At 42.1% G+C, this 26,448-nt stretch overlaps 1 protein-coding gene and 2 long non-coding RNA genes across 3 annotated transcripts in view; all 3 read left to right on the top strand.

The window, feature by feature from the left end:
• Nucleotides 1–19,879, top strand: part of LOC121846375 (mitochondrial glutamate carrier 1-like) — a 113,239-nt gene extending 93,360 nt beyond the window's left edge. Inside the window, exons 7-11 of the mRNA XM_042320919.1 lie at nucleotides 4,180–4,240; nucleotides 6,606–6,750; nucleotides 8,774–8,928; nucleotides 9,160–9,235; nucleotides 16,194–19,879. Coding sequence (XP_042176853.1) covers nucleotides 4,180–4,240; nucleotides 6,606–6,750; nucleotides 8,774–8,928; nucleotides 9,160–9,235; nucleotides 16,194–16,341 — 585 coding nt within the window. The 3' untranslated portion in view covers nucleotides 16,342–19,879. The remainder of the gene's footprint in view (nucleotides 1–4,179; nucleotides 4,241–6,605; nucleotides 6,751–8,773; nucleotides 8,929–9,159; nucleotides 9,236–16,193) is intronic.
• Nucleotides 19,880–20,421: 542 nt separating this feature from the next.
• Nucleotides 20,422–21,853, top strand: LOC121846374. Its single transcript, XR_006083253.1, has 2 exons — nucleotides 20,422–21,417; nucleotides 21,448–21,853. It is a non-coding gene; the product is annotated as an uncharacterized LOC121846374 (long non-coding RNA).
• A 267-nt stretch (nucleotides 21,854–22,120) lies between these two features.
• On the top strand, nucleotides 22,121–24,284 carry LOC121846371. The gene is made up of 2 exons (XR_006083250.1): nucleotides 22,121–22,589; nucleotides 22,692–24,284. It is a non-coding gene; the product is annotated as an uncharacterized LOC121846371 (long non-coding RNA).
• The last annotated feature ends 2,164 nt before the right edge of the window (nucleotides 24,285–26,448 follow it).

The following is a 26,448-nucleotide window of genomic DNA, read 5'->3' as shown; positions in this document are numbered from 1 at the left end:
TCCTCTAGTGTTGATGTAGATAGACTTCTAACCAGTCCTCTAGTGTTGATGTAGACTTCTAACCAGTCCTCTAGTGCTGATGTAGACTTCTAACCAGTCCTCTAGTGCTGATGTAGACTTCTAACCAGTCCTCTAGTGCTGATGTAGACTTCTAACCAGTCCTCTAGTGCTGATGTAGACTTCTAACCAGTCCTCTAGTGTTGATGTAGACTTCTAACCAGTCCTCTAGTGCTGATGTAGACTTCTAACCAGTCCTCTAGTGTTGATGTAGATAGACTTCTAACCAGTCCTCTAGTGTTGATGAAGATAGACTTCTAACCAGTCCTCTAGTGCTGATGTAGACTTCTAACCAGTCCTCTAGTGCTGATGTAGACTTCTAACCAGTCCTCTAGTGCTGATGTAGATAGACTTCTAACCAGTCCTCTAGTGCTGATGTAGATAGACTTCTAACCAGTCCTCTAGTGTTGATGTAGACTTCTAACCAGTCCTCTAGTGTTGATGTAGACTTCTAACCAGTCCTCTAGTGCTGATGTAGACTTCTAACCAGTCCTCTAGTGTTGATGTTGACTTCTAACCAGTCCTCTAGTGCTGATGTAGATAGACTTCTAACCAGTCCTCTAGTGTTGATGTAGACTTCTAACCAGTCCTCTAGTGTTGATGTAGATAGACTTCTAACCAGTCCTCTAGTGTTGATGTAGACTTCTTACCAGTCCTCTAGTGCTGATGTAGACTTCTAACCAGTCCTCTAGTGTTGATGTAGATAGACTTCTAACCAGTCCTCTAGTGTTGATGTAGATAGACTTCTAACCAGTCCTCTAGTGCTGATGTAGATAGACTTCTAACCAGTCCTCTAGTGCTGATGTTGACTTCTAACCAGTCCTCTAGTGCTGATGTAGATAGACTTCTAACCAGTCCTCTAGTGCTGATGTTGACTTCTAACCAGTCCTCTAGTGCTGATGTAGATAGACTTCTAACCAGTCCTCTAGTGCTGATGTAGATAGACTTCTAACCAGTCCTCTAGTGTTGATGTTGACTTCTAACCAGTCCTCTAGTGTTGATGTAGATAGACTTCTAACCAGTCCTCTAGTGTTGATGTAGACTTCTAACCAGTCCTCTAGTGTTGATGTAGATAGACTTCTAACCAGTCCTCTAGTGTTGATGTAGACTTCTAACCAGTCCTCGAGTGCTGATGTAGACTTCTAACCAGTCCTCTAGTGCTGATGTAGATAGACTTCTAACCAGTCCTCTAGTGCTGATGTAGATAGACTTCTAACCAGTCCTCTAGTGTTGATGTAGACTTCTAACCAGTCCTCTAGTGTTGATGTTGACTTCTAACCAGTCCTCTAGTGCTGATGTAGACTTCTAACCAGTCCTCTAGTGTTGATGTAGCTAGACTTCTAACCAGTCCTCTAGTGTTGATGTAGATAGACTTCTAACCAGTCCTCTAGTGTTGATGTAGACTTCTAACCAATCCTCTAGTGTTGATGTAGATAGACTTCTAACCAGTCCTCTAGTGCTGATGTAGATAGACTTCTAACCAGTCCTCTAGTGCTGATGTAGACTTCTAACCAGTCCTCTAGTGCTGATGTAGACTTCTAACCAGTCCTCTAGTGTTGATGTAGCTAGACTTCTAACCAGTCCTCTAGTGTTGATGTAGACTTCTAACCAGTCCTCTAGTGTTGATGTTGACTTCTAACCAGTCCTCTAGTGTTGATGTAGACTTCTAACCAGTCCTCTAGTGCTGATGTAGACTTCTAACCAGTCCTCTAGTGTTGATGTAGACTTCTAACCAGTCCTCTAGTGCTGATGTAGATAGACTTCTAACCAGTCCTCTAGTGTTGATGTTGACTTCTAACCAGTCCTCTAGTGTTGATGTAGATAGACTTCTAACCAGTCCTCTAGTGTTGATGTAGACTTCTAACCAGTCCTCTAGTGTTGATGTAGATAGACTTCTAACCAGTCCTCTAGTGTTGATGTTGACTTCTAACCAGTCCTCTAGTGTTGATGTAGATAGACTTCTAACCAGTCCTCTAGTGTTGATGTAGATAGACTTCTAACCAGTCCTCTAGTGTTGATGTAGACTTCTAACCAGTCCTCTAGTGCTGATGTAGACTTCTAACCAGTCCTCTAGTGCTGATGTAGACTTCTAACCAGTCCTCTAGTGCTGATGTAGATAGACTTCTAACCAGTCCTCTAGTGTTGATGTAGACTTCTAACCAGTCCTCTAGTGTTGATGTTGACTTCTAACCAGTCCTCTAGTGCTGATGTAGATAGACTTCTAACCAGTCCTCTAGTGCTGATGTAGACTTCTAACCAGTCCTCTAGTGCTGATGTAGACTTCTAACCAGTCCTCTAGTGTTGATGTAGCTAGACTTCTAACCAGTCCTCTAGTGTTGATGTAGATAGACTTCTAACCAGTCCTCTAGTGCTGATGTAGACTTCTAACCAGTCCTCTAGTGTTGATGTAGACTTCTAACCAGTCCTCTAGTGTTGATGTTGACTTCTAACCAGTCCTCGAGTGTTGATGTTGACTTCTAACCAGTCCTCTAGTGTTGATGTAGACTTCTAACCAGTCCTCTAGTGTTGATGTAGACTTCTAACCAGTCCTCTAGTGCTGATGTAGACTTCTAACCAGTCCTCTAGTGTTGATGTAGCTAGACTTCTAACCAGTCCTCTAGTGTTGATGTTGATTCTAACCAGTCCTCTAGTGTTGATGTAGACTTCTAACCAGTCCTCTAGTGTTGATGTTGACTTCTAACCAGTCCTCTAGTGCTGATGTAGACTTCTAACCAGTCCTCTAGTGCTGATGTAGACTTCTAACCAGTCCTCTAGTGCTGATGTAGACTTCTAACCAGTCCTCTAGTGCTGATGTAGACTTCTAACCAGTCCTCTAGTGTTGATGTTGACTTCGAACCAGTCTTCTAGTGTTGATGTTGACTTCTAACCAGTCCTCTAGTGTTGATGTTGACTTCGAACCAGTCTTCTAGTGTTGATGTTGACTTCTAACCAGTCCTCTAGTGCTGATGTAGATAGACTTCTAACCAGTCCTCTAGTGCTGATGTAGACTTCTAACCAGTCCTCTAGTGTTGATGTTGACTTCTAACCAGTCCTCTAGTGTTGATGTTGACTTCTAACCAGTCCTCTAGTGTTGATGTTGACTTCTAACCAGTCCTCTAGTGTTGATGTTGACTTCTAACCAGTCCTCTAGTGTTGATGTAGACTTCTAACCAGTCCTCTAGTGTTGATGTAGACTTCTAACCAGTCCTCTAGTGTTGATGTAGACTTCTAACCAGTCCTCTAGTGCTGATGTAGATAGACTTCTAACCAGTCCTCTAGTGTTGATGTTGACTTCTAACCAGTCCTCTAGTGTTGATGTTGACTTCTAACCAGTCCTCTAGTGTTGATGTTGACTTCTAACCAGTCCTCTAGTGTTGATGTAGATAGACTTTTAACTAGTCCTCTAGTGCTGATGTAGACTTCTAACCAGTCCTCTAGTGCTGATGTAGACTTCTAACCAGTCCTCTAGTGCTGATGTAGATAGACTTTTAACTAGTCCTCTAGTGCTGATGTAGACTTCTAACCAGTCCTCTAGTGCTGATGTAGACTTCTAAACAGTCCTCTAGTGCTGATGTAGACTTCTAACCAGTCCTCTAGTGCTGATGTAGACTTCTAACCAGTCCTCTAGTGCTGATGTAGACTTCTAACCAGTCCTCTAGTGCTGATGTAGACTTCTAACCAGTCCTCTAGTGCTGATGTAGACTTCTAACCAGTCCTCTAGTGCTGATGTGGTTGAGTAATAAAGGCCCACATTAGATCTTAATTTGATCAGTTTCTCACAGCAGGAAAATAATCCTGCAGCAACAGGAAATATGAATTATTGTTTGGATTATAATTAATGGACATTTTTGTAAGGGTTGATATGATCCATTTTTAGTTAGTTCAAATCAAGTCTGACATTATAAAGTAGAAATTACAAACTTTCGAAGCCTGTTTAAACCTTGAATACACTACAAGTTTGCATTTCCTGCTGTGAGGGACATTTCCTTCCACAAAAGGATGGTCAAATGAAGATCCTACACCTGTACCTATCCCACAGAACATATCCCACCCCTGGTTATAACACCTTGTCAAATGTTGCTGTCAGATATTTTCATTCTGTATTTGTGTTTATCATCACAGGTTATCGTGACGACTCCTATGGAGATGTTGAAGATTCAGCTTCAAGATGCTGGGAGAATTGGTAAGAGATTTAGAGGGATGGAGGAGAATCTGTAAGAGATTTAGAAAGATGGAGGAGAATATGTAAGAGATTTAGAGAGATGGAGGAGAATATGTAAGAGATTTAGAAAGATGGAGGAGAATATGTAAGAGATTTAGAGGGATGGAGGAGAATTGGTAAGAGATTTAGAGAGATGGAGGAGAATATGTAAGAGATTTAGAAAGATGGAGGAGAATATGTAAGAGATTTAGAGGGATGGAGGAGAATTGGTAAGAGATTTAGAGAGATGGAGGAGAATATGTAAGAGATTTAGAAAGATGGAGGAGAATATGTAAGAGATTTAGAGGGATGGAGGAGAATTGGTAAGAGATTTAGAGAGATGGAGGAGAATATGTAAGAGATTTAGAGAGATGGAGGAGAATATGTAAGAGATTTAGAGGGATGGAGGAGAATTGGTAAGAGATTTAGAGAGATGGAGGAGAATATGTAAGAGATTTAGAAAGATGGAGGAGAATATGTAAGAGATTTAGAGGGATGGAGGAGAATTGGTAAGAGATTTAGAGAGATGGAGGAGAATATGTAAGAGATTTAGAGAGATGGAGGAGAATATGTAAGAGATTTAGAGGGATGGAGGAGAATTGGTAAGAGATTTAGAGAGATGGAGGAGAATATGTAAGAGATTTAGAGGGATGGAGGAGAATTGGTAAGAGATTTAGAGGGATGGAGGAGAATATGTAAGAGATTTAGAGAGATGGAGGAGAATCTGTAAGAGATTTGGAGAGATGGAGGAGAATCTGTAAGAGAGAGATGGAGGAGAATCTCCAGATTTAGAGGGATGGAGGAGAATCTGCTCACATTGAGGGAGAGGTTGTTGTCCTGGCACCATACTGCCAGGTCTCTGTCTTCCTCCCTGTAGGCTGTCTCATCATTGTCGGTGATCAGGCCTACCACCGTTGTGTTGTCAGCAAACTTAATGATGGTATTGGAGTCGTGCTTGTCCACACGGTCATGGGGGAACAGGGAGTACAGGAGGGGACTAAGCACGCACCCCTGAGGGGCCCCCGTGTTGAGGATCAGCATGGCAGGTGTGCTGTTGCCTACCCTTACCACCTGGGGCAGCCTGTTAGGAAGTCCAGGATCCAGTTGCAGAGGGAGGTGTTCAGTCCCAGCGTCAGCCGGTGTATTAGTAGTCAATCTTAGTCCTGTATTGATGCTTTGCCTGTTTGATGGTTCGTCGGAGGGCATAACGCGATTTCTTATAAGCTTCCGGGTTAGAGTCCCGCTCCTTGAAAGAGGCAGCTCTACCCTTTAGCTCAGTGCAGATGTTGCCTGTAATCCATGGCTTCTGGTTGGGGTATGTGCGTACGGTCACTGTGGGGACGACATTATCGATGCACTTATTTGACGAAGCCGCTGTCTGATATGGTGTACTCCTCAATGCCATCGGATGAATCAGGAAAATAGAATTATGGTATGCCAAATACAAATGGAGAGCTTTGTATACGTGTCTCTATGTGTCGAGTGAAGGTGGTCTCGAGTTTTCCTCCATTCATTGTTCCCCATAAGGGATATAAGAAACACTTAAATAAGGGCTGTGTTTCTACCCTGGCGTGAAGGTTTGATAACCGTGTAAAGCTCTCTGACAAGGAGACTTTTATCAATATATTCGGCTCTATTTACTCTCAGATTTGAACATGCAAATTAGCACCGAGGTACCTTAGACTTCATCCATGACTACAAATCCCAGCATGCTCATGCACGTCATCTCTAGCTGACACCTTTGCTAACAGGTGTTGTGTCAATTTAAAACTTGCCCAAGACAGTTCACAGAATTATCAATGTAAAGGAGTTTAGCCAATGTATTAATTACTAAATTTAGCTATAATTAGTTAATCCAAAGATTCTTACCTTTGCCTCGATTCGGCATTTTCGTCTGAATTATCATGGTATTTGTAGTTCTTTATTATAGCCACATTAGCAGCTAATTAATCATTTAATTTTGGGAGGGGGGGTTAAATACAGGCGAATATATTGATAAAAGTCACCTTGTCAGAGAGAGATTTACACGGTTATCGAAACATCACACCAGGGTAAAAACAAGGCCCTTATATGAAGTGTTTCTAAAATCTCCTGTGGGGATTCCTCTCTCCTCCTTTCTGTAGCATTTCTGAAATATGGATAAATGCTGCCCTCGTGTGGTCAATAATGGAATCACATAGGCCGTTGACCTGCTATTAACAAGCCTTATAAAGACTTTTCATCTCATAATAATCTTGCCAAAATAAATACCAGCAAACTAGTTAGTTAGATATATAGATAGATAGAGATAGATATTATTGCCCACAGCGAGAACAATTTAACACCATGTTGCCCCCCCCACCCTCAGAGGCCCAGAGGAAGCTGATGCCAGAGACGATAGTACCAGGGACCGTGCCGACAAAGTCCCCCACCGCCATGCAGCTGACCAGGGAACTACTGAAAGAGAAGGGCATCGCTGGGCTGTACAAGGGCCTAGGGGCCACACTGCTCAGGTAGGGCTCTATACAAGGACCTGGGGGCCCACACTGCTCAGGTAGGGCTCTATACAAGGGCCTAGGGGCCACACTGCTCAGGTAGGGCTCTATACAAGGACCTGGGAGCCACACTGCTCAGGTAGGGCTCGATACAAGAGCCTAGGGGCCACACTGCTCAGGTAGAGCTCTATACAATGACCTGGGAGCCACACTGCTCAGGTAGGGCTCTATACAAGGATGTGGGAGCCACACTGCTCAGGTAGGGCTCTATACAAGGGCCTAGGGGCCATACTGCTCAGGTAGGGCTCTATACAAGGACCTAGGGGCCGCACTGCTCTGATACACTGCATGACACCATGTAGAAACATACACTGCTCTGACCACCAAGCACTTCACCACTCTAGATTATAGCATTGTCTTAACTTGGTTCTTTACCTCCTCTCTCCTTGCCTCCTTTCTCCTTGCCTCCTCAAAATGCTTTGGAGGAGAAGGTTCAAGGCGAAGTGACCTTGGATCTTCTCCTCCAGGATGTTTTGAGAAGGGGTCGAGGCAAGAGGACACAAGGAATCAAGGAAATATAACTACAGTCTATCTTTAGAGACACAGACACAATGCTCTGTCCGCTGAGGTTTGACAAAATGATCAACTCTTCTCTGATTTCTAATTCTCTCATTCCCCTACCTCCCCTCCACTACCTCCCCTCCTCTACCTCCCCTCCACTACCTCCCCTCCACTACCTCCTCTCCACTACCTCCCCTCCACTACCTCCTCTCCCCTACCTCCCCTCCACTACCTCCCCTCCCCTACCTCCCTCCCCTCCCCTACCTCGCCTCCACTACCTCCCCTCCCCTACCTCCCCTCCCCTACCTCCCCTCCACTACCTCCCCTCCACTCCCTCCCCTCCACTACCTCCCCTACCTCCCCTCCACTACCTCCCCTCCCCTACCTCCCCTACCTCGCCTCCACTACCTCCCCTCCCCTACCTCCCCTCCCCTACCTCGCCTCCACTACCTCCCCTCCACTACCTCCCCTCCACTACCTCCCCTCCCCTACCTCCCCTAACTCCCTCACCTACCTCCCCTCCACTACCTCCCCCTCCTCTACCTCCCCTCCACTACCTCCCCCCTCCACTACCTCCCCTCCACTACCTCCCCCTCCACTACCTCCCCTCCCCTACCTTCCCCCTTCACTACCTCCCTCCACTACCCCCTCCCCTACCTTCCCCCATCCACTACCCCTCCCCTCCACTACCCCCTCCCCTCCACTACCTCCCCTCCACTACCTCCCCTCCACTACCTCCTGTCCACTATCTCCCCCTCCACTACCTCCCCTCCCCTACCTTCCCCCTTCACTACCCCCTCCCCTACCTTCCCCCTCCACTACCTCCCCCATCCCCTACCTTCCCACCTCCACTACCTCCCCCTCCCTCCACTACCCCCTCCACTACCACCCCATCCACTACCTCCCCCTCCCCTACCTCCCCCATCCACTACCTCCCCCTCCACTACCTCCCCCCATCCACTACTCCCTCCCCTCCACTACCTCCCCTCCACTACCTCCACCCCACTATCTCCTGTCCACTATCTCCTCCCCTCCCCTACCTTCCCCCTTCACTACCTCCCCTCCACTACCCCCCGCTCCCCTACCTTCCCCCTCCACTACCTCCCGTCCACTACCTCCCCCAATCCCCTACCTCCCCCCTCCACTACCTCCCCCTCCCTCCACTACCCCCCATCCCCTACCTTCCCCCTTCACTACCTCCCCTCCACTACCTCCCGTCCACTACCTCCCCCTCCACTACCTCCCGTCCACTACCTCCCCTCCACTACCCCCCCCTCCCCTACCTCCCCCATCTACTACCTCCCCCTCCACTACCTCCCCCTCCCTCCACTACCCCCCATCCCCTACCTTCCCCCTTCACTACCTCCCCTCCACTACCTCCCGTCCACTACCTCCCCCCTCCACTACCTCCCGTCCACTACCTCCCCCTCCACTACCCCCATCCCCTACCTTCCCCCTCCACTACCTCCTCTCCTCTCAGGGATGTTCCATTCTCCATCATCTACTTCCCTCTGTTTGCCAACCTGAACACCCTGGGGAAGAGAGGAGCGGAGGGCCCCGCCCCTTTCTACGTCTCATTCCTGGCAGGCTGTCTGGCTGGCAGCACGGCCGCCGTGGCTGTCAACCCTGTAGATGGTGAGACTTAATATTAGAATGAATAATACTGTAGTAATATAGGCTGGCAGTGTGTGAGACATAGGACTTGCTTGAGAACTTCTTATCTACTTCTTATGAGACCCTAGAATGTCATACAATAAGGCTTATAGTATGTTCTGTATTTAGTTTGGATCTTACACCAATCATAAGTTCTTAGTTGCGTTAGTTTGTGTTTTGTGGTATTAACATGGTGTTGTTGTGTATTTACAGTGATTAAGACCAGGATCCAGTCTATGAACAGGGGGAGTACAGAGGAAACCTACAGTGGGGTGACTGATTGTATCAGGTAACCTCGATCGCACCAACACCTATCTTAACTAGGATAGTTCACAACCTATCTTAACTAGGCTAGTTTACAACATATCTTAACTAGGCTAGTTTACAACATATCTTAACTAGGCTAGTTCACAACATATCTTAACTAGGCTAGTTTACAAAATATCTTAACTAGGCTAGTTCGCAACATATCTTAACTAGGCTAGTTTACAAAATATCTTAACTAGGCTAGTTCGCAACATATCTTAACTAGGCTAGTTTACAAAATATCTTAACTAGGCTAGTTTACAAAATATCTTAACTAGGCTAGTTTACAACATATCTTAACTAGGCTAGTTTACAAAATATCTTAACTAGGCTAGTTCGCAACATATCTTAACTAGGCTAGTTTACAACATATCTTAACTAGGCTAGTTTACAACATATCTTAACTAGGCTAGTTTACAACATATCTTAACTAGGCTAGTTCACAACATATCTTAACTAGGCTAGTTTACAAAATATCTTAACTAGGCTAGTTTACAACATATCTTAACTAGGCTAGTGGCAAGGCTTAATCTGGAACTGCATGTTGAAGGTAGAAATAGAATGACTAGAGCACACACAACCTCCTATACTATTCCAACCTACAGTTGAAGTCAGAAGTTTACATACACTTAGGTTGGAGTCATTAAAACTCATTTTTTCAACCACTCCACAAATTTCTTGTTAACAAACTTTAGTTTCGGCAAGTCGGTTAGGACATCTACCTTGTGCACGACACAAGTAATTTTTCCAACAATTGTTTAGAGACAGATTATTTAACTTATAATTCATTGTATCACATTTCCAGTGGGTCAGAAGTTTACATACACTAAGTTGACTGTGCCTTTAAACAGCTTGGAAAATTCCAAGAAAATTATGTCATGGCTTTAGAAGCTTCTGATTGGCTAATTGACATCCTTCGTCAATTGGAGGTGTACATGTGGATGTATTTCAAGGCCTACCTTCAAACTCGGTGCCTCTTTGCTTGACATCATGGGAAAATCAAAAGAAATCAGCCAAGACCTCAGAAAAACATTGTAGACCTCCACAAGTCTGGTTCATCCTTGGGAGCAATTTCCGAACGCCTGAAGGTACCACGTTCATCTGTACAAGCAATAGTATGCAAGTATAAACACCATGGGACCACGCAGCCGTCATACTGCTCAGGAAGGAGACGCTTTCTGTCTCCTAGAGATTAACGTACTTTGGTGCAAAAAGTGCAAATCAATCCCAGAACAACAGCAAAGGACCTTGTGAAGATGCTGGAGGAAACGGGTACAAAAGTATCTATATCCACATTAAACAAGTCCTATATCGACATAACCTGAAAATCCGCTCAGCAAGGAAGAAGCCACTGCTCCAAAACCGTAATAAATAACCCAGACTGCGGTTTGCAACTGCACATGGGGACAAAGATCGTACTTTTTAGAGAAATGCTCTCTGGTCTGATGAAACAAAAATAGAACTGTTTGGCCATAATGACCATCGTTATGTTTGGAGAAAAAGGGGGAGGCTTGCAAGCCGAAGAACACCATCCCAACCGTGAAGCACGGGGGTGGCAGCATCATGTTGTGGGGGTGCTTTGCTGCAGGAGGGACTGGTGCACTTCACAAAATAGATGGCATCATGAGGAAAGACAATTATGTAGATATTTTGAAGCAACATCTCAAGACATCAGTCAAGAAGTTAAAGTTTGGTTGCAAATGGGTCTTCCAAATGGACAATGACCCCAAGCATACTTCCAAAGTTGTGGCAAAATGGCTTAAGGACAACAAAGTCAAGGTATTGGAGTGGCCATCACAAAGCCCTGACCTCAATCCCATAGGAAATTTGTGTGGAAGAACTGAAAAAGTGTGCGCGAGCAAGGAGGCCTACAAACCTGACTCAGTTACACCAGCTCTGTCAGGAGGAATGGGCACAAATTCACCCAAATTATTGTGGGAAGCTTGTGGAAGCAAGCTTGTAAAAGCAATTCTACCAAATACTAATTGAGTGTATGTAGACTTCTGACCCACTGGGAATGTAATGAAAGAAATAAAAGCTGAAATAAATCATTCTCTCTACTATTATTCTGACATTTCACATTCTTAAAATAAAGTGATGATCCTAACTGACCTGAGACAGGGAATTTGTACTCTGATTAAATGTCAGGAATTGTGAAAAACTGAGTTTAAATGTATTTGGCTGAGGTGTATGTAAACTTCCCACTTCCACTGTATTTGGCAGTAAATTTGATCTACACAATACATTTCTATGTGAACATACTGTAAATGTCTATTCTCCGTTGCCCCACGATGTACATTATCCAATCAAATCAATTAGCCAATGATATTTTGTACAGAGAAGTAAAAAAATATGTTGTGATGCTCAACTACCCGAATGTCTTGTTCAACATGCCACTGAAAAGTTTGAAAGCTGCAATTAATGTTACGATACCTGAAAATAATGCAATTTAATTCAAAGCCATTTGCAAAAAAAGTAAGTTGGATGCTCACATTAAACTGTTACTGTTAGCTCTCACATTAAACTGTTACTGTTAGCTCTCACGTTAAACTGTTACTGTTAGCTCTCACATTAAACTGTTACTGTTAGCTCTCACGTTAAACTGTTACTGTTAGCTCTTACATTATACTGTTACTGTTAGCTCTCACATTAAACTGTTACTGTTAGCTCTCTCACATTAAACTGTTACTGTTAGCTCTCACATTAAACTGTTACTGTTAGCTCTCACATTAAACTGTTACTGTTAGCTCTCACATTAAACTGTTACTGTTAGCTCTCACGTTAAACTGTTACTGTTAGCTCTCACATTAAACTGTTACTGTTAGCTCTCTCACGTTAAACTGTTACTGTTAGCTCTCACATTAAACTGTTACTGTTAGCTCTCACATTAAACTGTTACTGTTAGCTCTCTCATTAAACTGTTACTGTTAGCTCTCACATTAAACTGTTACTGTTAGCTCTCACATTATACTGTTACTGTTAGCTCTCACATTATACTGTTACTGTTAGCTCTCACATTATACTGTTACTGTTAGCTCTCTCATTAAACTGTTACTGTTAGCTCTCACATTAAACTGTTACTGTTAGCTCTCACATTAAACTGTTACTGTTAGCTCACATTAAACTGTTACTGTTAGCTCTCACATTATACTGTTACTGTTAGCTCACATTAAACTGTTACTGTTAGCTCTCACATTAAACTGTTACTGTTAGCTCACATTAAACTGTTACTGTTAGCTCTCACGTTAAACTGTTACTGTTAGCTCTCACGTTAAACTGTTACTGTTAGCTCTCACATTAAACTGTTACTGTTAGCTCTCACGTTAAACTGTTACTGTTAGCTCTCACATTAAACTGTTACTGTTAGCTCTCACATTAAACTGTTACTGTTAGCTCACATTAAACTGTTACTGTTAGCTCTCACATTAAACTGTTACTGTTAGCTCTCACGTTAAACTGTTACTGTTAGCTCTCACGTTAAACTGTTACTGTTAGCTCTCACGTTAAACTGTTACTGTTAGCTCTCACGTTAAACTGTTACTGTTAGCTCTCACGTTAAACTGTTACTGTTAGCTCTCACGTTAAACTGTTACTGTTAGCTCACATTAAACTGTTACTGTTAGCTCTCACGTTAAACTGTTACTGTTAGCTCTCACGTTAAACTGTTACTGTTAGCTCTCACATTAAACTGTTACTGTTAGCTCTCACGTTAAACTGTTACTGTTAGCTCTCACATTAAACTGTTACTGTTAGCTCTCACATTAAACTGTTACTGTTAGCTCTCACATTAAACTGTTACTGTTAGCTCTCACATTAAACTGTTACTGTTAGCTCACATTAAACTGTTACTGTTAGCTCTCACATTATACTGTTACTGTTAGCTCTCACATTAAACTGTTACTGTTAGCTCTCACATTAAACTGTTACTGTTAGCTCTCACATTAAACTGTTACTGTTAGCTCTCTCACATTATACTGTTACTGTTAGCTCTCACATTAAACTGTTACGGTTAGCTCTCACATTAAACTGTTACTGTTAGCTCTCACATTAAACTGTTACTGTTAGCTCTCACATTAAACTGTTACTGTTAGCTCTCACATTAAACTGTTACTGTTAGCTCTCTCACATTATACTGTTACTGTTAGCTCTCACATTAAACTGTTACTGTTAGCTCTCACATTAAACTGTTACTGTTAGCTCTCTCACATTATACTGTTACTGTTAGCTCTCACATTAAACTGTTACTGTTAGCTCTCACATTAAACTGTTACTGTTAGCTCTCACATTAAACTGTTACTGTTAGCTCTCACGTTAAACTGTTACTGTTAGCTCTCACGTTAAACTGTTACTGTTAGCTCTCACATTAAACTGTTACTGTTAGCTCTCACGTTAAACTGTTACTGTTAGCTCTCTCACATTATACTGTTACTGTTAGCTCTCACATTAAACTGTTACTGTTAGCTCTCACGTTAAACTGTTACTGTTAGCTCTCTCACATTATACTGTTACTGTTAGCTCTCACATTAAACTGTTACTGTTAGCTCTCACATTAAACTGTTACTGTTAGCTCTCTCACGTTAAACTGTTACTGTTAGCTCTCACGTTAAACTGTTACTGTTAGCTCTCTCACATTAAACTGTTACTGTTAGCTCTCACGTTAAACTGTTACTGTTAGCTCTCTCACATTAAACTGTTACTGTTAGCTCTCTCACATTATACTGTTACTGTTAGCTCTCACATTAAACTGTTACTGTTAGCTCTCTCATTAAACTGTTACTGTTAGCTCTCTCATTAAACTGTTACTGTTAGCTCTCTCATTAAACTGTTACTGTTAGCTCTCTCACATTAAACTGTTACTGTTAGCTCTCACATTATACTGTTACTGTTAGCTCTCACATTAAACTGTTACTGTTAGCTCTCACATTATACTGTTACTGTTAGCTCTCTCACGTTAAACTGTTACTGTTAGCTCTCACATTAAACTGTTACTGTTAGCTCTCACATTAAACTGTTACTGTTAGCTCTCACGTTAAACTGTTACTGTTAGCTCTCACATTAAACTGTTACTGTTAGCTCTCTCACATTATACTGTTACTGTTAGCTCTCACATTATACTGTTACTGTTAGCTCTCACGTTAAACTGTTACTGTTAGCTCTCACATTAAACTGTTACTGTTAGCTCTCACATTAAACTGTTACTGTTAGCTCTCTCACGTTAAACTGTTACTGTTAGCTCTCACGTTAAACTGTTACTGTTAGCTCTCACGTTAAACTGTTACTGTTAGCTCTCTCACATTATACTGTTACTGTTAGCTCTCACATTAAACTGTTACTGTTAGCTCTCTCATTAAACTGTTACTGTTAGCTCTCTCATTAAACTGTTACTGTTAGCTCTCTCATTAAACTGTTACTGTTAGCTCTCTCACATTAAACTGTTACTGTTAGCTCTCACATTATACTGTTACTGTTAGCTCTCTCACATTAAACTGTTACTGTTAGCTCTCACATTATACTGTTACTGTTAGCTCTCACATTATACTGTTACTGTTAGCTCTCACATTATACTGTTACTGTTAGCTCTCTCACGTTAAACTGTTACTGTTAGCTCTCACATTATACTGTTACTGTTAGCTCTCACATTATACTGTTACTGTTAGCTCTCACATTATACTGTTACTGTTAGCTCTCACATTATACTGTTACTGTTAGCTCTCACATTATACTGTTACTGTTAGCTCTCTCACGTTAAACTGTTACTGTTAGCTCTCACATTATACTGTTACTGTTAGCTCTCACATTATACTGTTACTGTTAGCTCTCACATTATACTGTTACTGTTAGCTCTCTCACAGTAAACTGTTCTTGTGCCCATGTAATAAAACTGTTATTAATTACTTTTGGAGCAAAATGCTATTAACATACTGTGACATAATACTTGGGTAATTGCATTTTAATTGCATAGCAATGAGCTGAGAGTTTATGTTGTTGTTGTTGTTTGTAATTACTGTATACGATGGAATAGCGACTGCTCCTTATTCCACTTTATATGTAATGACTTCATTATGATACAATTATAAAGCAATTTCCAATCTCCTACGTAACAATGTTGCTCCTGTAATAATCACAACGTTACCAGACATGTAGAGGAGAACTGGATGTTTTGTCTAACTGTGTCACCTTACGTCACTCGTTATGAACATATATGTGTTGGTCGTTTTTGGACGCTGCAGAAGCGATCAACTCTAATGTTGAGGTGATTCATGTATCTGATTACAGGCTGGATTAAAGGCCATATTTAAGAGCCCTCCAAACCAAATATTTGTCAGCCATCAAATCATTTCTTTTTTTTCGGGGGGGTTAAATAACTAGCATATTATTATTATTTGGTTTTCTGAGACCTTTATTTCAATATAAAAGATAATAGTTGCCTCTTTTAGTTAAAACTCTATATAAACTATATTAAATATATAAACTATATTCGACCACCTTGGAGTATTTAAAACAAAACAAAAAATGTGTGCATTTCAAATGAACTACAAAAACGATTTCCTGCGCAAGTCTGGAGTTATTGTTTGAGAACATACCCCTGTTGTTTTTTGGTGTTTCATAGCACACACATGCTGGAGTTTACGAAACAAAATGGCCACTGGAAATAAGGATGATGTGATTCTGACAGACAGGCTACTCTGTAGCTAACATTTAATCTGAGAAGGTTTTTGGGAAAGCCTTTCCATCTACCAGATGACCGTTAACATAAACATCTCTAGATCTGCTCCCTCTTTTTTTTTTTTTTGGGGGGGTGTGGCCGGAAACAATTTAGCAGCTGTGGTGCATTGCCATATTCAATTAAAATACATCATTAGTAACGAGGTAAAACTATTCACTGATATGTTGTTGCTAATCTGTGTTGCCCGTGTCTCTCCTCTCTTCTCTTCCTTCAGTAAAATAATGAAGAATGAGGGTCCTTCAGCGTTCCTGAAGGGAGCGTACTGCCGTGCCCTGGTCATCGCGCCCTTATTTGGTATCGCCCAGGTGGTCTACTTCTTTGGCGCGGGAGAATACATCCTCAGCTTCCTGCCTGGCAACTAAGTGACAAGAACGTCAACCATTCAGATCTCTGCCTTTCCCTCCTCCCTTACAAAATCACAACTACATCATCACCTCTAGGATCCAGTCACCTCTAGGATCCAGTCACCTCTAGGATCCAGTCACCGATAGGATCCAGTCCCCACTAGGATCCAGTCACCTCTAGGATCCAGTCACCTCTAGGATCCAGTCACCTCTAGGATCCAGTCCCCACTAGGATCCAGTCCCCACTAGGATCCAGTCCCCACTAGGATCCAGTCCCCTCTAGCATCCAGTCCCCTCTAGGATCCAGTCACCTCTAGGATCCAGGCCCCACTAGGATCCAGTCACCTCTAGGATCCAGTCACCTCTAGGATCCAGTCACCTCTAGCATCCAGTCACCTCTAGGATCCAGTCCCCACAATGTTTGCCTACATTCATGTGACCCAACTCTCTGTCTCTCTTTCCCTCACAACTACATCGATAGGATCCAGGAGATCACCTGTCATCACGAAAATAAGGTTTTGATCACATCCACCAATTTGGGGTTTCTTTATTTGACCCTCTAGAGGTGAACAAGTTGCGTGTCGCCTCTTTCAGTGTCCCTGTCGTGTTGAATGTAATGTTATGGTTGTGAGCACACTAACAGGAACAGTAGGACGTTGATCGCCAAACTGTCTAATGTCGGCAACACAAGATTCCAGTGTTCTTAAATGACGTTTTATTTTTGTTTGTTTTTTAATAATAATTTTTGTTTTTTAAATGTGGCCATGGTTACAGGGTAGTCCTTTTGTCTGAATAGGGTGCTGCAGTTGTTACAAGCAGCTATATCGGTAGTTAGTCATCTCTGTCAGTACAGCCATAGCAGCAGAATGGTCACATGATGACGTCTGTTGCCTATTAATCACATTTAACAACATATCTTGTAATAATATAAGTTGTAAAACATCGTTGATCCAAATGAAGAAGGATTTAATGAGACACAAGATCAGTTAGAGAGATTACAAAGCACCCTGTACACTCGTGGGAATTGGCCTATGTGGATAGGGCTAAATTCAAATGTTTATTTTTTATTTTTACAGAAGAAATATGAAATGCGTCACGATGGTAGCAATTCAAAGGGAACAGTTTAGAGATAATAAAATGATTAGACCGAAGGTGAGGACACAACAGTTCACCTGACACAAGACTGCCTTTGTTGATAAGGACATCTGAAAATACTCTGGATACATTCAGTAACATGATCAGATTATTCCTGGGAAATGTGGGGTAGATACAACATAAGACGGGAACAATGACAAAGGGTTTGAGTGGGAGGACTAACCGGTGTCTCCAAAGTGTCCACAGTTCCTAAGTCATTTCAATGCACTTTTATGACTCAAAGAATAGTCTCCAACTATAAGGTACTTTTTTTTTTTGCCTCTCCCCGCTGTGCCGTTGATAAACTAGAGCAAACACACTTGTAGTTGAACACATCCCACCATCACACAATTACTGTTGTTGTTTATGTAAACCCCCCAAAAAATGTCAATTTATAAATCGCAATCTGGGTCAGGAGGGCATGATTTTGAAGGCTTGTTCTATTGCCAACGTGACTAAGCTAAGTTATAAAATATGATATCACAGTGTTAGGGTTTTCAACAAGGCAGTTCAGGGGGAAAGGCATCATTTAGTTGGCGTATAGAAAAAGAAGTCATGAACACATCCAGACGCGTGTTCCACGGCAGATTGACAAAACATAGGCCCATTCCGTTCAGAACAACCCAGGGGTTATGACCCCAAGTGATCTTGTAACTGTACATCAGACGTGGTGGTCATAAACGTTGGCACTGTACTGTATTATGACATCAGTTTTATGGTTTGGGAAAGTGAAGTGCATATTTACTACTCAGGTGTTTTGGCTTGTTTGATGTCAAAGTGGTATTTATTATAATCCTCAACGTCTCGTCTTTTCAAAATACACAGAGTCGTCTTAATTTCCAGCATTTCCCTTCACTCAGACGACAACAAATGTGCAAAAGTTGCCCAATTAGCAAGGAGGGATGGGGGGACAACTTGTTGTTGCGAGGTGCTCAAGTTCAGAGCGGCTGTCAGTCAAAACCCCGTGAAGCACAGAGCCAGAGCTCTGATGTCAGGAATAGCATGTTACTGTACAGCCACTGCTTTCCAATTTAGGCGCCATTTTTCAACCCGTATACAAGTACAAGTGTAAAGGGCTACCGGACCTGCTATTATGAATTAGAATGATGAATGAGATATTAAATATATATTTAAATGTCTGAGTTTCAGGCCCAAATCAGTATAATGTGTTAATGTGTATAGCAACACACCATTCTGGATCTCACCTGAACAGCCCAATGATCCCTGCCTTCTAATAGGTTGTAATCAGCCAATCACCTTATAGCTCTGAGTGGACCAGGATAGGCCTTGTCCCCCCGGTAGTTTCTCCTCACTGGGGACCAGCGTAAATGCGGGAACCTTACTAAGCCCGTGACATAGAAGGAAATTAGAACTATCGCAGTACCTGACTTACATCGATATTGGTATTTGTGTTGGAAACAAACTGTAAATAGAGACGGTCATCTTTCCTACAGAATTATAGAGTGCAGATAGACAGAGTCTTCATGTCTCTTTAGAACTCTTTAGAACATGATTATCTATCGTTTTTTAAAATTTGATTTACATTTTAGTTTTTATTTCACCTTTTTATTTAACCAGGTAGGCCAGTTGACAACAAGTTGTCATTTACAACTGCGACCTGGCCAAGATAAAGCAACGCAGTGCGACACAAACAACAACACAGAGTTACACATGGAGTAAACAACTAATAACAACTAATAACTGATGAATACACACGGAGTAAACCAAAAGTACAGTCAATAACACAATAGAAAACAAATATATATACAGTGCGTGCAAAAGGCAAGCTATAATGCATTACGTCTCAATAACTCTAAAAAGAATTTGGCCCAGTGACAGTGCTAATACTACGCCAATACAAACACGTCTGTTATTAAGTTTCCACAGTACTAGAGAACAGAATCAATGATAATTGAGGTTTCCACAGTATACTAAAGATAAACTACATAATTGTTTTTATTCCAATCGTTGTCAAATGCAGACTATTTATGCGTTAGTAGGTGTTCTTGGTTTTTCTCTAGACTCTACGTTGTGCATGCGTTTGTTACATCATCGAAAGCCTGCCGCGCCATTGGCCGATCTCGCCGGGGAGATCAAGGTGACTTTGATGTGTCATATCCAATCGAGATTCCGTCCTCTGAGGCTCTGTTCCCAGCGTCTCTAAAGCAGTTCTTTCGTAATGGTCATGGGCCAATAGGGTACACTATTCCCTACATAGTGCACTGCTTTGGACCAGGACCCATAGTACTCTGGTCAAAAGTAGTGCACTATTTTTAAATGCTGTCCACTCTATAGGGCATTTGCCATTTGAAATGTTCATATGACAAATAACTCCTCCATGTTTTATAATAATTATCATCAATATTCCTTTCTATATATCTATAGTTCTATATATCTATATCTATAGTTCTATATATCTATATCTATAGCTCTATATATCTATATCTATAGTTCTATATATCTATATCTATAGCTCTATATATCTATATCTATAGTTCTATATATCTATAGCTCTATATATCTATATCTATAGTTCTATATATCTATAGCTCTATATAGCTCTATTTCTATAGTTCTATATATCTATAGCTCTATATCTATAGTTCTATATATCTAGATCTATAGCTCTATCTATCTACAGTATATATATATATATAATATATATCTATATCTATAGTTCTATATCTATAGTTCTATATATCTATAGCTCTATATATCTATAGCTCTATATATCTATATATCTATATATAGCGCTATATATTTATAGCTCTATATATCTACAGTATATCTATAGCACTATATATCTATATCTCTATACATCTATAGCTATAGATATATATATCTATAGCTCTATCTCTGTCTCTCTCTCTCTATATATATATATATATATATATAGTTATATAGCTCTATCTATATATCTGTCTCTCTCTCTCTCTATATATATATATATATAGTTATATAGCTCTATCTATATATCTGTCTCTCTCTCTCTATATATATATATAGTTATATAGCTCTATCTATATATCTGTATGTATTGTTTTTCTGTACCTTACCATATTGTACATATGCAGATGATGTGAACAGTGTCTTTATTGTTTGATTTATGGATGTCTTTACGTTCTACCTCTCCAGTCCCCCTTCTGTCTGTCAATCAATATTGTTGTTGATTTTATGTTTATTATTGTTATTATTCTATTGTTGTGGAAACATTCCAGTGAAGGAATTCCTGTTTATTTGAATGTAAAAATAATATAATTTGAATGCAGGAAGCAGAAAGGGTTGAACTTTATACTCTTAACTGTATACAAGGGGGAACGATAATGTTTTTCACTCTGTGATCTCATCATTTATGACCAAATACATGTTTACTACTATGCCACCAGGAATTCGTTTCTGAAGAAAATAGAATAAACAATGTGATTATCATTATAAATTAATGTGATTATCATTATAAATTAATGTGATTATCATTATAAATTAATGTGAAATCAAACATATTTTTTGATTTTTTAAAATTATTTTTTTTAGCTTACAGCAGTGGAGAAATGTAGCCAACAAAATTATACTTGAATCTATTTAGTAAATCTAATTCTTAAATGCATTACTATACTAGTCGGGAAAAAATACTTGATTTTAGAATTTCGTTGTTATTAGAATGTTTTTTCCCCCAAGGTGGCAGTGCCCAAGGTGTCAGTGCCCAAGGTGTCAGTGCCCAAGGTGTCAGTGCCCAAGGTGGCAGTACCCAAGGTGGCAGTACCCAAGGTGTCAGTGCCCAAGGTGGCAGTACCCAAGGTGGCAGTACCCAAGGTGGCAGTGCCCAAGGTGGCAGTACCCAAGGTGGCAGTGCCCAAGGTGGCAGTGCCCAAGGTGGCAGTACCCAAGGTGGCAGTACCCAAGGTGGCAGTGCCCAAGGTGTCAGTGCCCAAGGTGTCAGTGCCCAAGGTGTCAGTGCCCAAGGTGTCAGTGCCCAAGGTGTCAGTGCCCAAGGTGTCAGTAGTAACAACTATCTCTGTCTTACAGTGTGAGAGCCGACCTGGTTCGGTCCTATTCTGTAGAGGTGAGGTAGCTAGGGAAGTCCTCCTATAGGAGACCTAGGACCACCCTGCCATGACCAGAGAGACAGAGTCTGCATCCCAAAATGGCACCCTATTTCCTATATAGTGCACTCGTCCCCATAGGCCCTAGTCAAAAGTAGTGCACTGTAAATGGAATAGTGTGCCATTTGGGATGGAGCTTATTGATCTCAAAATGTTATTTTATTCATGTTGTTTTTTTCCTCAAAACATTCCAATCGCTTAACTCGTCTCGAATGATGTCATCATTGTGATTGCAAATGGCTGTTGTGATTGTTGACAATTGTTATTGTTTTCTCGATTTAAATTTTTATAATGTTTTACCCTTTTTCTCATGATTTCTTGTTACGGTTTAAATCTTCAAACATGTTGAATTAATGATGTCATTTCCGTTTCGTTTGATCAGTTGTGAATTTGCACTTACCACTTCGATCTGCTTGTGAGTGTACAGTAGAGTATGTGGTGTGTGTGTGTCTGACTGTGTCGTAATGCTGTAGTTTTCAGTCGGTTAGTGTGACCTCCGTATGGCAACAGGTAGCCTAGTGGTTAAGAGTGTTTGGGCCAGTGACTGTGTCGTAATGCTGTAGTTTTCAGTCGGTTAGTGTGACCTCCGTATGGCAACAGGTAGCCTAGTGGTTAAGAGTGTTTGGGCCAGTAACCAAAAGGTTATTGGTTCGAATCCCTGAGCCGACTAGGGGAAAAACATATGTTGACGTTTCTTTGAGCGAAGCACTTAACCCTAACTGCTCTGGATAAGAGCGTCTGCGAAATGACTAACATGTATATTTCTGTCTGATTGGATAAGATGCTAAATGACTAATGTGTATATTTCTGTCTGATTGGAACACCAAAATAAGACATTTTAGAGTATATATATATATATATATATACACTCTTCTTTTTTTTAAAGCACAAAGGAATATTAGGCACAAGATCACATCAAAACTCACTATGATACTAGTCATACAAAGATAATATCCTATCACTGAAACACTAGACAACACAAGGCAATGTGGGGGAGAGAGAGGAGAGAAACAGAGAGAGGGGGGGAGAGAGGTAAGAAACAGAGAGAGAAGGGAAAAGATAATATCCTATCACTGAAACACTAGACAACTCAAGGCAATGTGGGGGAGAGAGAGGAGAGAAACAGAGAGAGAGGTAAGAAACAGAGAGAGAAGGGAAAAGATAATATCCTATCACTGAAACACTAGACAACTCAAGGCAATGTGGGGGAGAGAGAGGAGAGAAACAGAGAGAGAGGTGAGAAACAGAGAGAGAAGGGAAAAGATAATATCCTCTCACTGAAACACTAGACAACACAAGGCAATGAGCTCTTGGTGTTGGAACAGTGTCATCTTGGAATGAGAAATGCATCATTTTGAACACGGGGTATCACACCATGTATTTACCAGTAGTAACTCTCTAAGACAGAGTCAGCTCTACAGAGACACCCGTAAGGCCTGGGGGCTGCTATCACACCATGTGTACCAGTAGTAACTCTCTAAGACAGAGTCAGCTCTACAGAGACACCCGTAAGGCCTGGGGGCTGCTATCACACCATGTGTACCAGTAGTAACTCTCTAAGACAGAGTCAGCTCTACAGAGACACCCGTAAGGCCTGGGGGCTGCTATCACACCATGTGTACCAGTAGTAACTCTCTAAGACAGAGTCAGCTCTACAGAGACACCCGTAAGGCCTGGGGGCTGTGAGACCTCTCTCTGTTCTCTGTATTCCTCCAAGAGGAAATGCTGTTGTGCTTTAAAGGACTTTGAGGGCTCCATCCAATCCGTACCGCGGTAGTTCAGCGCTATGCTGGGATTGAAATGTGATGGTTTACCATGAATGCATTATTTCACGAATTAGGGAACATTGCCTTTTTAAATTTCAATTGCGCTATAGTGCTGAATTTACGCAATACAGTTACAATGCATCATCCCTAAATATAACATGACAATGGACTGACAGAGGGGGTGTCCCTACACAACGCCCCACACCCCCACTAATGTCAGTCCCTACACAACGCCCCACACCCCCTATAATGTCAGTCCCTCTAATGTCAGTCCCTACACCACACCCCCTCTGTCAGTCCCCACACCCCCTCTGTCAGTCCCTACACAACGCCCCACACCCCCACTAATGTCAGTCCCTACACAACGCCCCACACCCCCTATAATGTCAGTCCCTCTAATGTCAGTCCCTACACCACACCCCCTCTGTCAGTCCCCACACCCCCTCTGTCAGTCCCTACACAACGCCCCACACCCCCACTAATGTCAGTCCCTACACAACGCCCCACACCCCCTCTAATGTCAGTCCCTCTAATGTCAGTCCTTACACCACACCCCCTCTGTCAGTCCCCACACCCCTCTGTCAGTCCCTACACCCCCTCTGTCAGTCCCTACACCCCCTCTGTCAGTCCCTACACCCCCTCTGTCAGTCCCCACACCCCCTCTGTCAGTCCCTAAACCCCCTCTGTCAGTCCCTACACCCCCTGTCAGTCCCTACACCCCCTCTGTCAGTCCCTACACCCCTCTGTCAGTCCCTACACCCCTGTCAGTCCCTACACCACACCCCCTCTGTCAGTCCCTACACCCCCTCTGTCAGTCCCTACACCCCCTCTGTCAGTCCCCACACCCCCTCTGTCAGTCCCTACACCCCATAAGAAGATGAAGAAAATGAAAAACACAAATAAGATGATATTGTATTCCCTGTTATTCACTGTTTGCTGTTTAATAAAATGAGATGTCCTATCTCGACTGTCTGTTTTATTCATTTAGACATATTCTTTTTTATATACAGCTTGGTCTCATTCAGATACACATCTCTTTTAAAGAAACACTTATTCAAGATAGCAGCTGTCGACGGGCTATGTCCTTTGTTGTGAACAAGATATCCTTTTATTTCATTCAATATTCCAGTCTTTCAGCAATAGAACTAAACAACAACACACGAATGGTATAAAATAAAGTAAATTGAATATGATTTGAAGCCAACCCTACAAATGGCCAATGACCATGTTTACACACCTGTAACCTTGTATCATGGCTGAGCGTTACAAACCTGTAACCTTGTATCATGGCTGAGCGTTACAAACCTGTAACCTTGTATCATGGCTGAGCGTTAGAAATCTGTAACCTTGTATCATGGCTGAGCGTTAGAAATCTGTAACCTTGTATCATGGCTGAGCGTTACACACCTGGAACCTTGTATCATGGCTGAGCGTTACACACCTGTAACCTTGTATCATAGATCACTAGAGTGAATGTATAAATCATAATGTTGACATGGATTTAGATGTAGGTCACACGTCATGTTTTATCGCTTTATTCATGAGGCCTTGTCACATCATGAGTCAAAAACCAACCAAGAGAGGGAGCCGATCTGTTCATATGTTCTGCAGTACTCAGAATAACTACCGGGTGTCGCTCTAGGGCCACGGGACAATTAAACCATGGCAACAGTGGAGGTGTGATGGAGTCAGAGCGCCCGTGAAATGAGAAGAGGGGACGTCCGTTGAAGGTCATGATGTCATTCTGTTTAAAAGTCTTTTAAAATGGATGAACTGGGAACAGCCACAGTTGATGACCTAGACGGTCATGAGTTTAGGATCTCCCAAAACACCGTCTGTAATGTTACAGACTGGGAGACAGACGGATATATTGCAGGCCTCCCAAATAGGAGTTTTGAAGTCAAACCTTCGTTCGGTTGAAGACTCCAGGCCACAGTTAATGAGACATCAGATGCCTGCAAGCTCCTTCAGCACCAAAGGAACAATTAAATTCCCCCCTCTTTGAGGATAGGCTCCCGAGTGGCGCAGCGGTCTAAGGCACAAGAAACGTCACCACAGTCCCTGGTTTAAAACCAGGCTGTATCACATCCAGCCGTGATTGGGAGTCCCATAAGGCGGTGCACAACTGGTCCAACATCGTCCGGGTTTGGCCGGGGGGGGTTGGCCGTCATTGTAAATAAGAATTTGTTCTTGACTGACTTGCCTAGTTAAATAAAGGTTAAATAAAAAATGATTATCCTGTGTTTTGTGGTTTTGATGAGTACATCAGAGAAGCATCTAGCTTTATGAGAACACCCTGCTTCATCCTTAATTAATACTCCCTTCATTCACTCATCATCCCATAGCCTACAGTACACAGTTCAGTTCAGATGAGAGAAAAAGGTGGGTGGAGAGGGAGAAGCATAGAGGGAGGAGGAGAAGAGAGGGAGGAGGAGAAGAGAGGGAGGAGGAGAATAGAGGGAGGAGGAGAATAGAGGGAGGAGAAGAGAGGGAGGAGGAGAATAGAGGGAGGAGGAGAATAGAGGGAGGAGGAGAATAGAGGGAGGAGGAGAATAGAGGGAGGAGGAGAAGAGAGGGAGGAGGAAATATGTGTGCAGCGTTACTATAAATAGTGTGATGTGAGGGCTCCCATGGAGTGACGCATTGGGTTGGAGTGACTTCAGCTGTCGTGTGTGTGTGTGTGTCTTGGGTGTGAGTGGCTGGAGCCTTCAGCCTTCGTGTGTGTGTGTGTGTGTGTGTGTGTGTGTGTGTGTGTGCGCGCGCATTGGGTTGCCTTCAGCCGTCTTTTGTAGTTGAGAGACGGACATCTCCAATCCTGCAGGGGCCTGGTTCAGTGTGTGTTTATATGTGTGTGTCTGTATTCATGTGTATGTGTGTGTCTGTATTCATGTGTATGTGTGTGTCTGTATTCATGTGTATGTGTGTGTCTGTATTCATGTGTATGTGTGTGTCTGTATTCATGTGTATTTGTGTGTCTGTATTCATGTGTATTTGTGTGTCTGTATTCATGTGTATTTGTACACATAATAGTAAACAGACAAAAATTTGTCCAACTGGGGACATTTTCTTCATCCTAACAAGGTCAAATGCTACTTCTAGGGGTCAAGGTTAGAATTAGGTTTAGG

Source organism: Oncorhynchus tshawytscha, linkage group LG01 (genome assembly GCF_018296145.1).
Source record: "Oncorhynchus tshawytscha isolate Ot180627B linkage group LG01, Otsh_v2.0, whole genome shotgun sequence".
Taxonomy (NCBI): Eukaryota; Metazoa; Chordata; class Actinopteri; order Salmoniformes; family Salmonidae; genus Oncorhynchus; species Oncorhynchus tshawytscha.
This window is presented reverse-complemented; position numbering and strand designations above follow the sequence as displayed.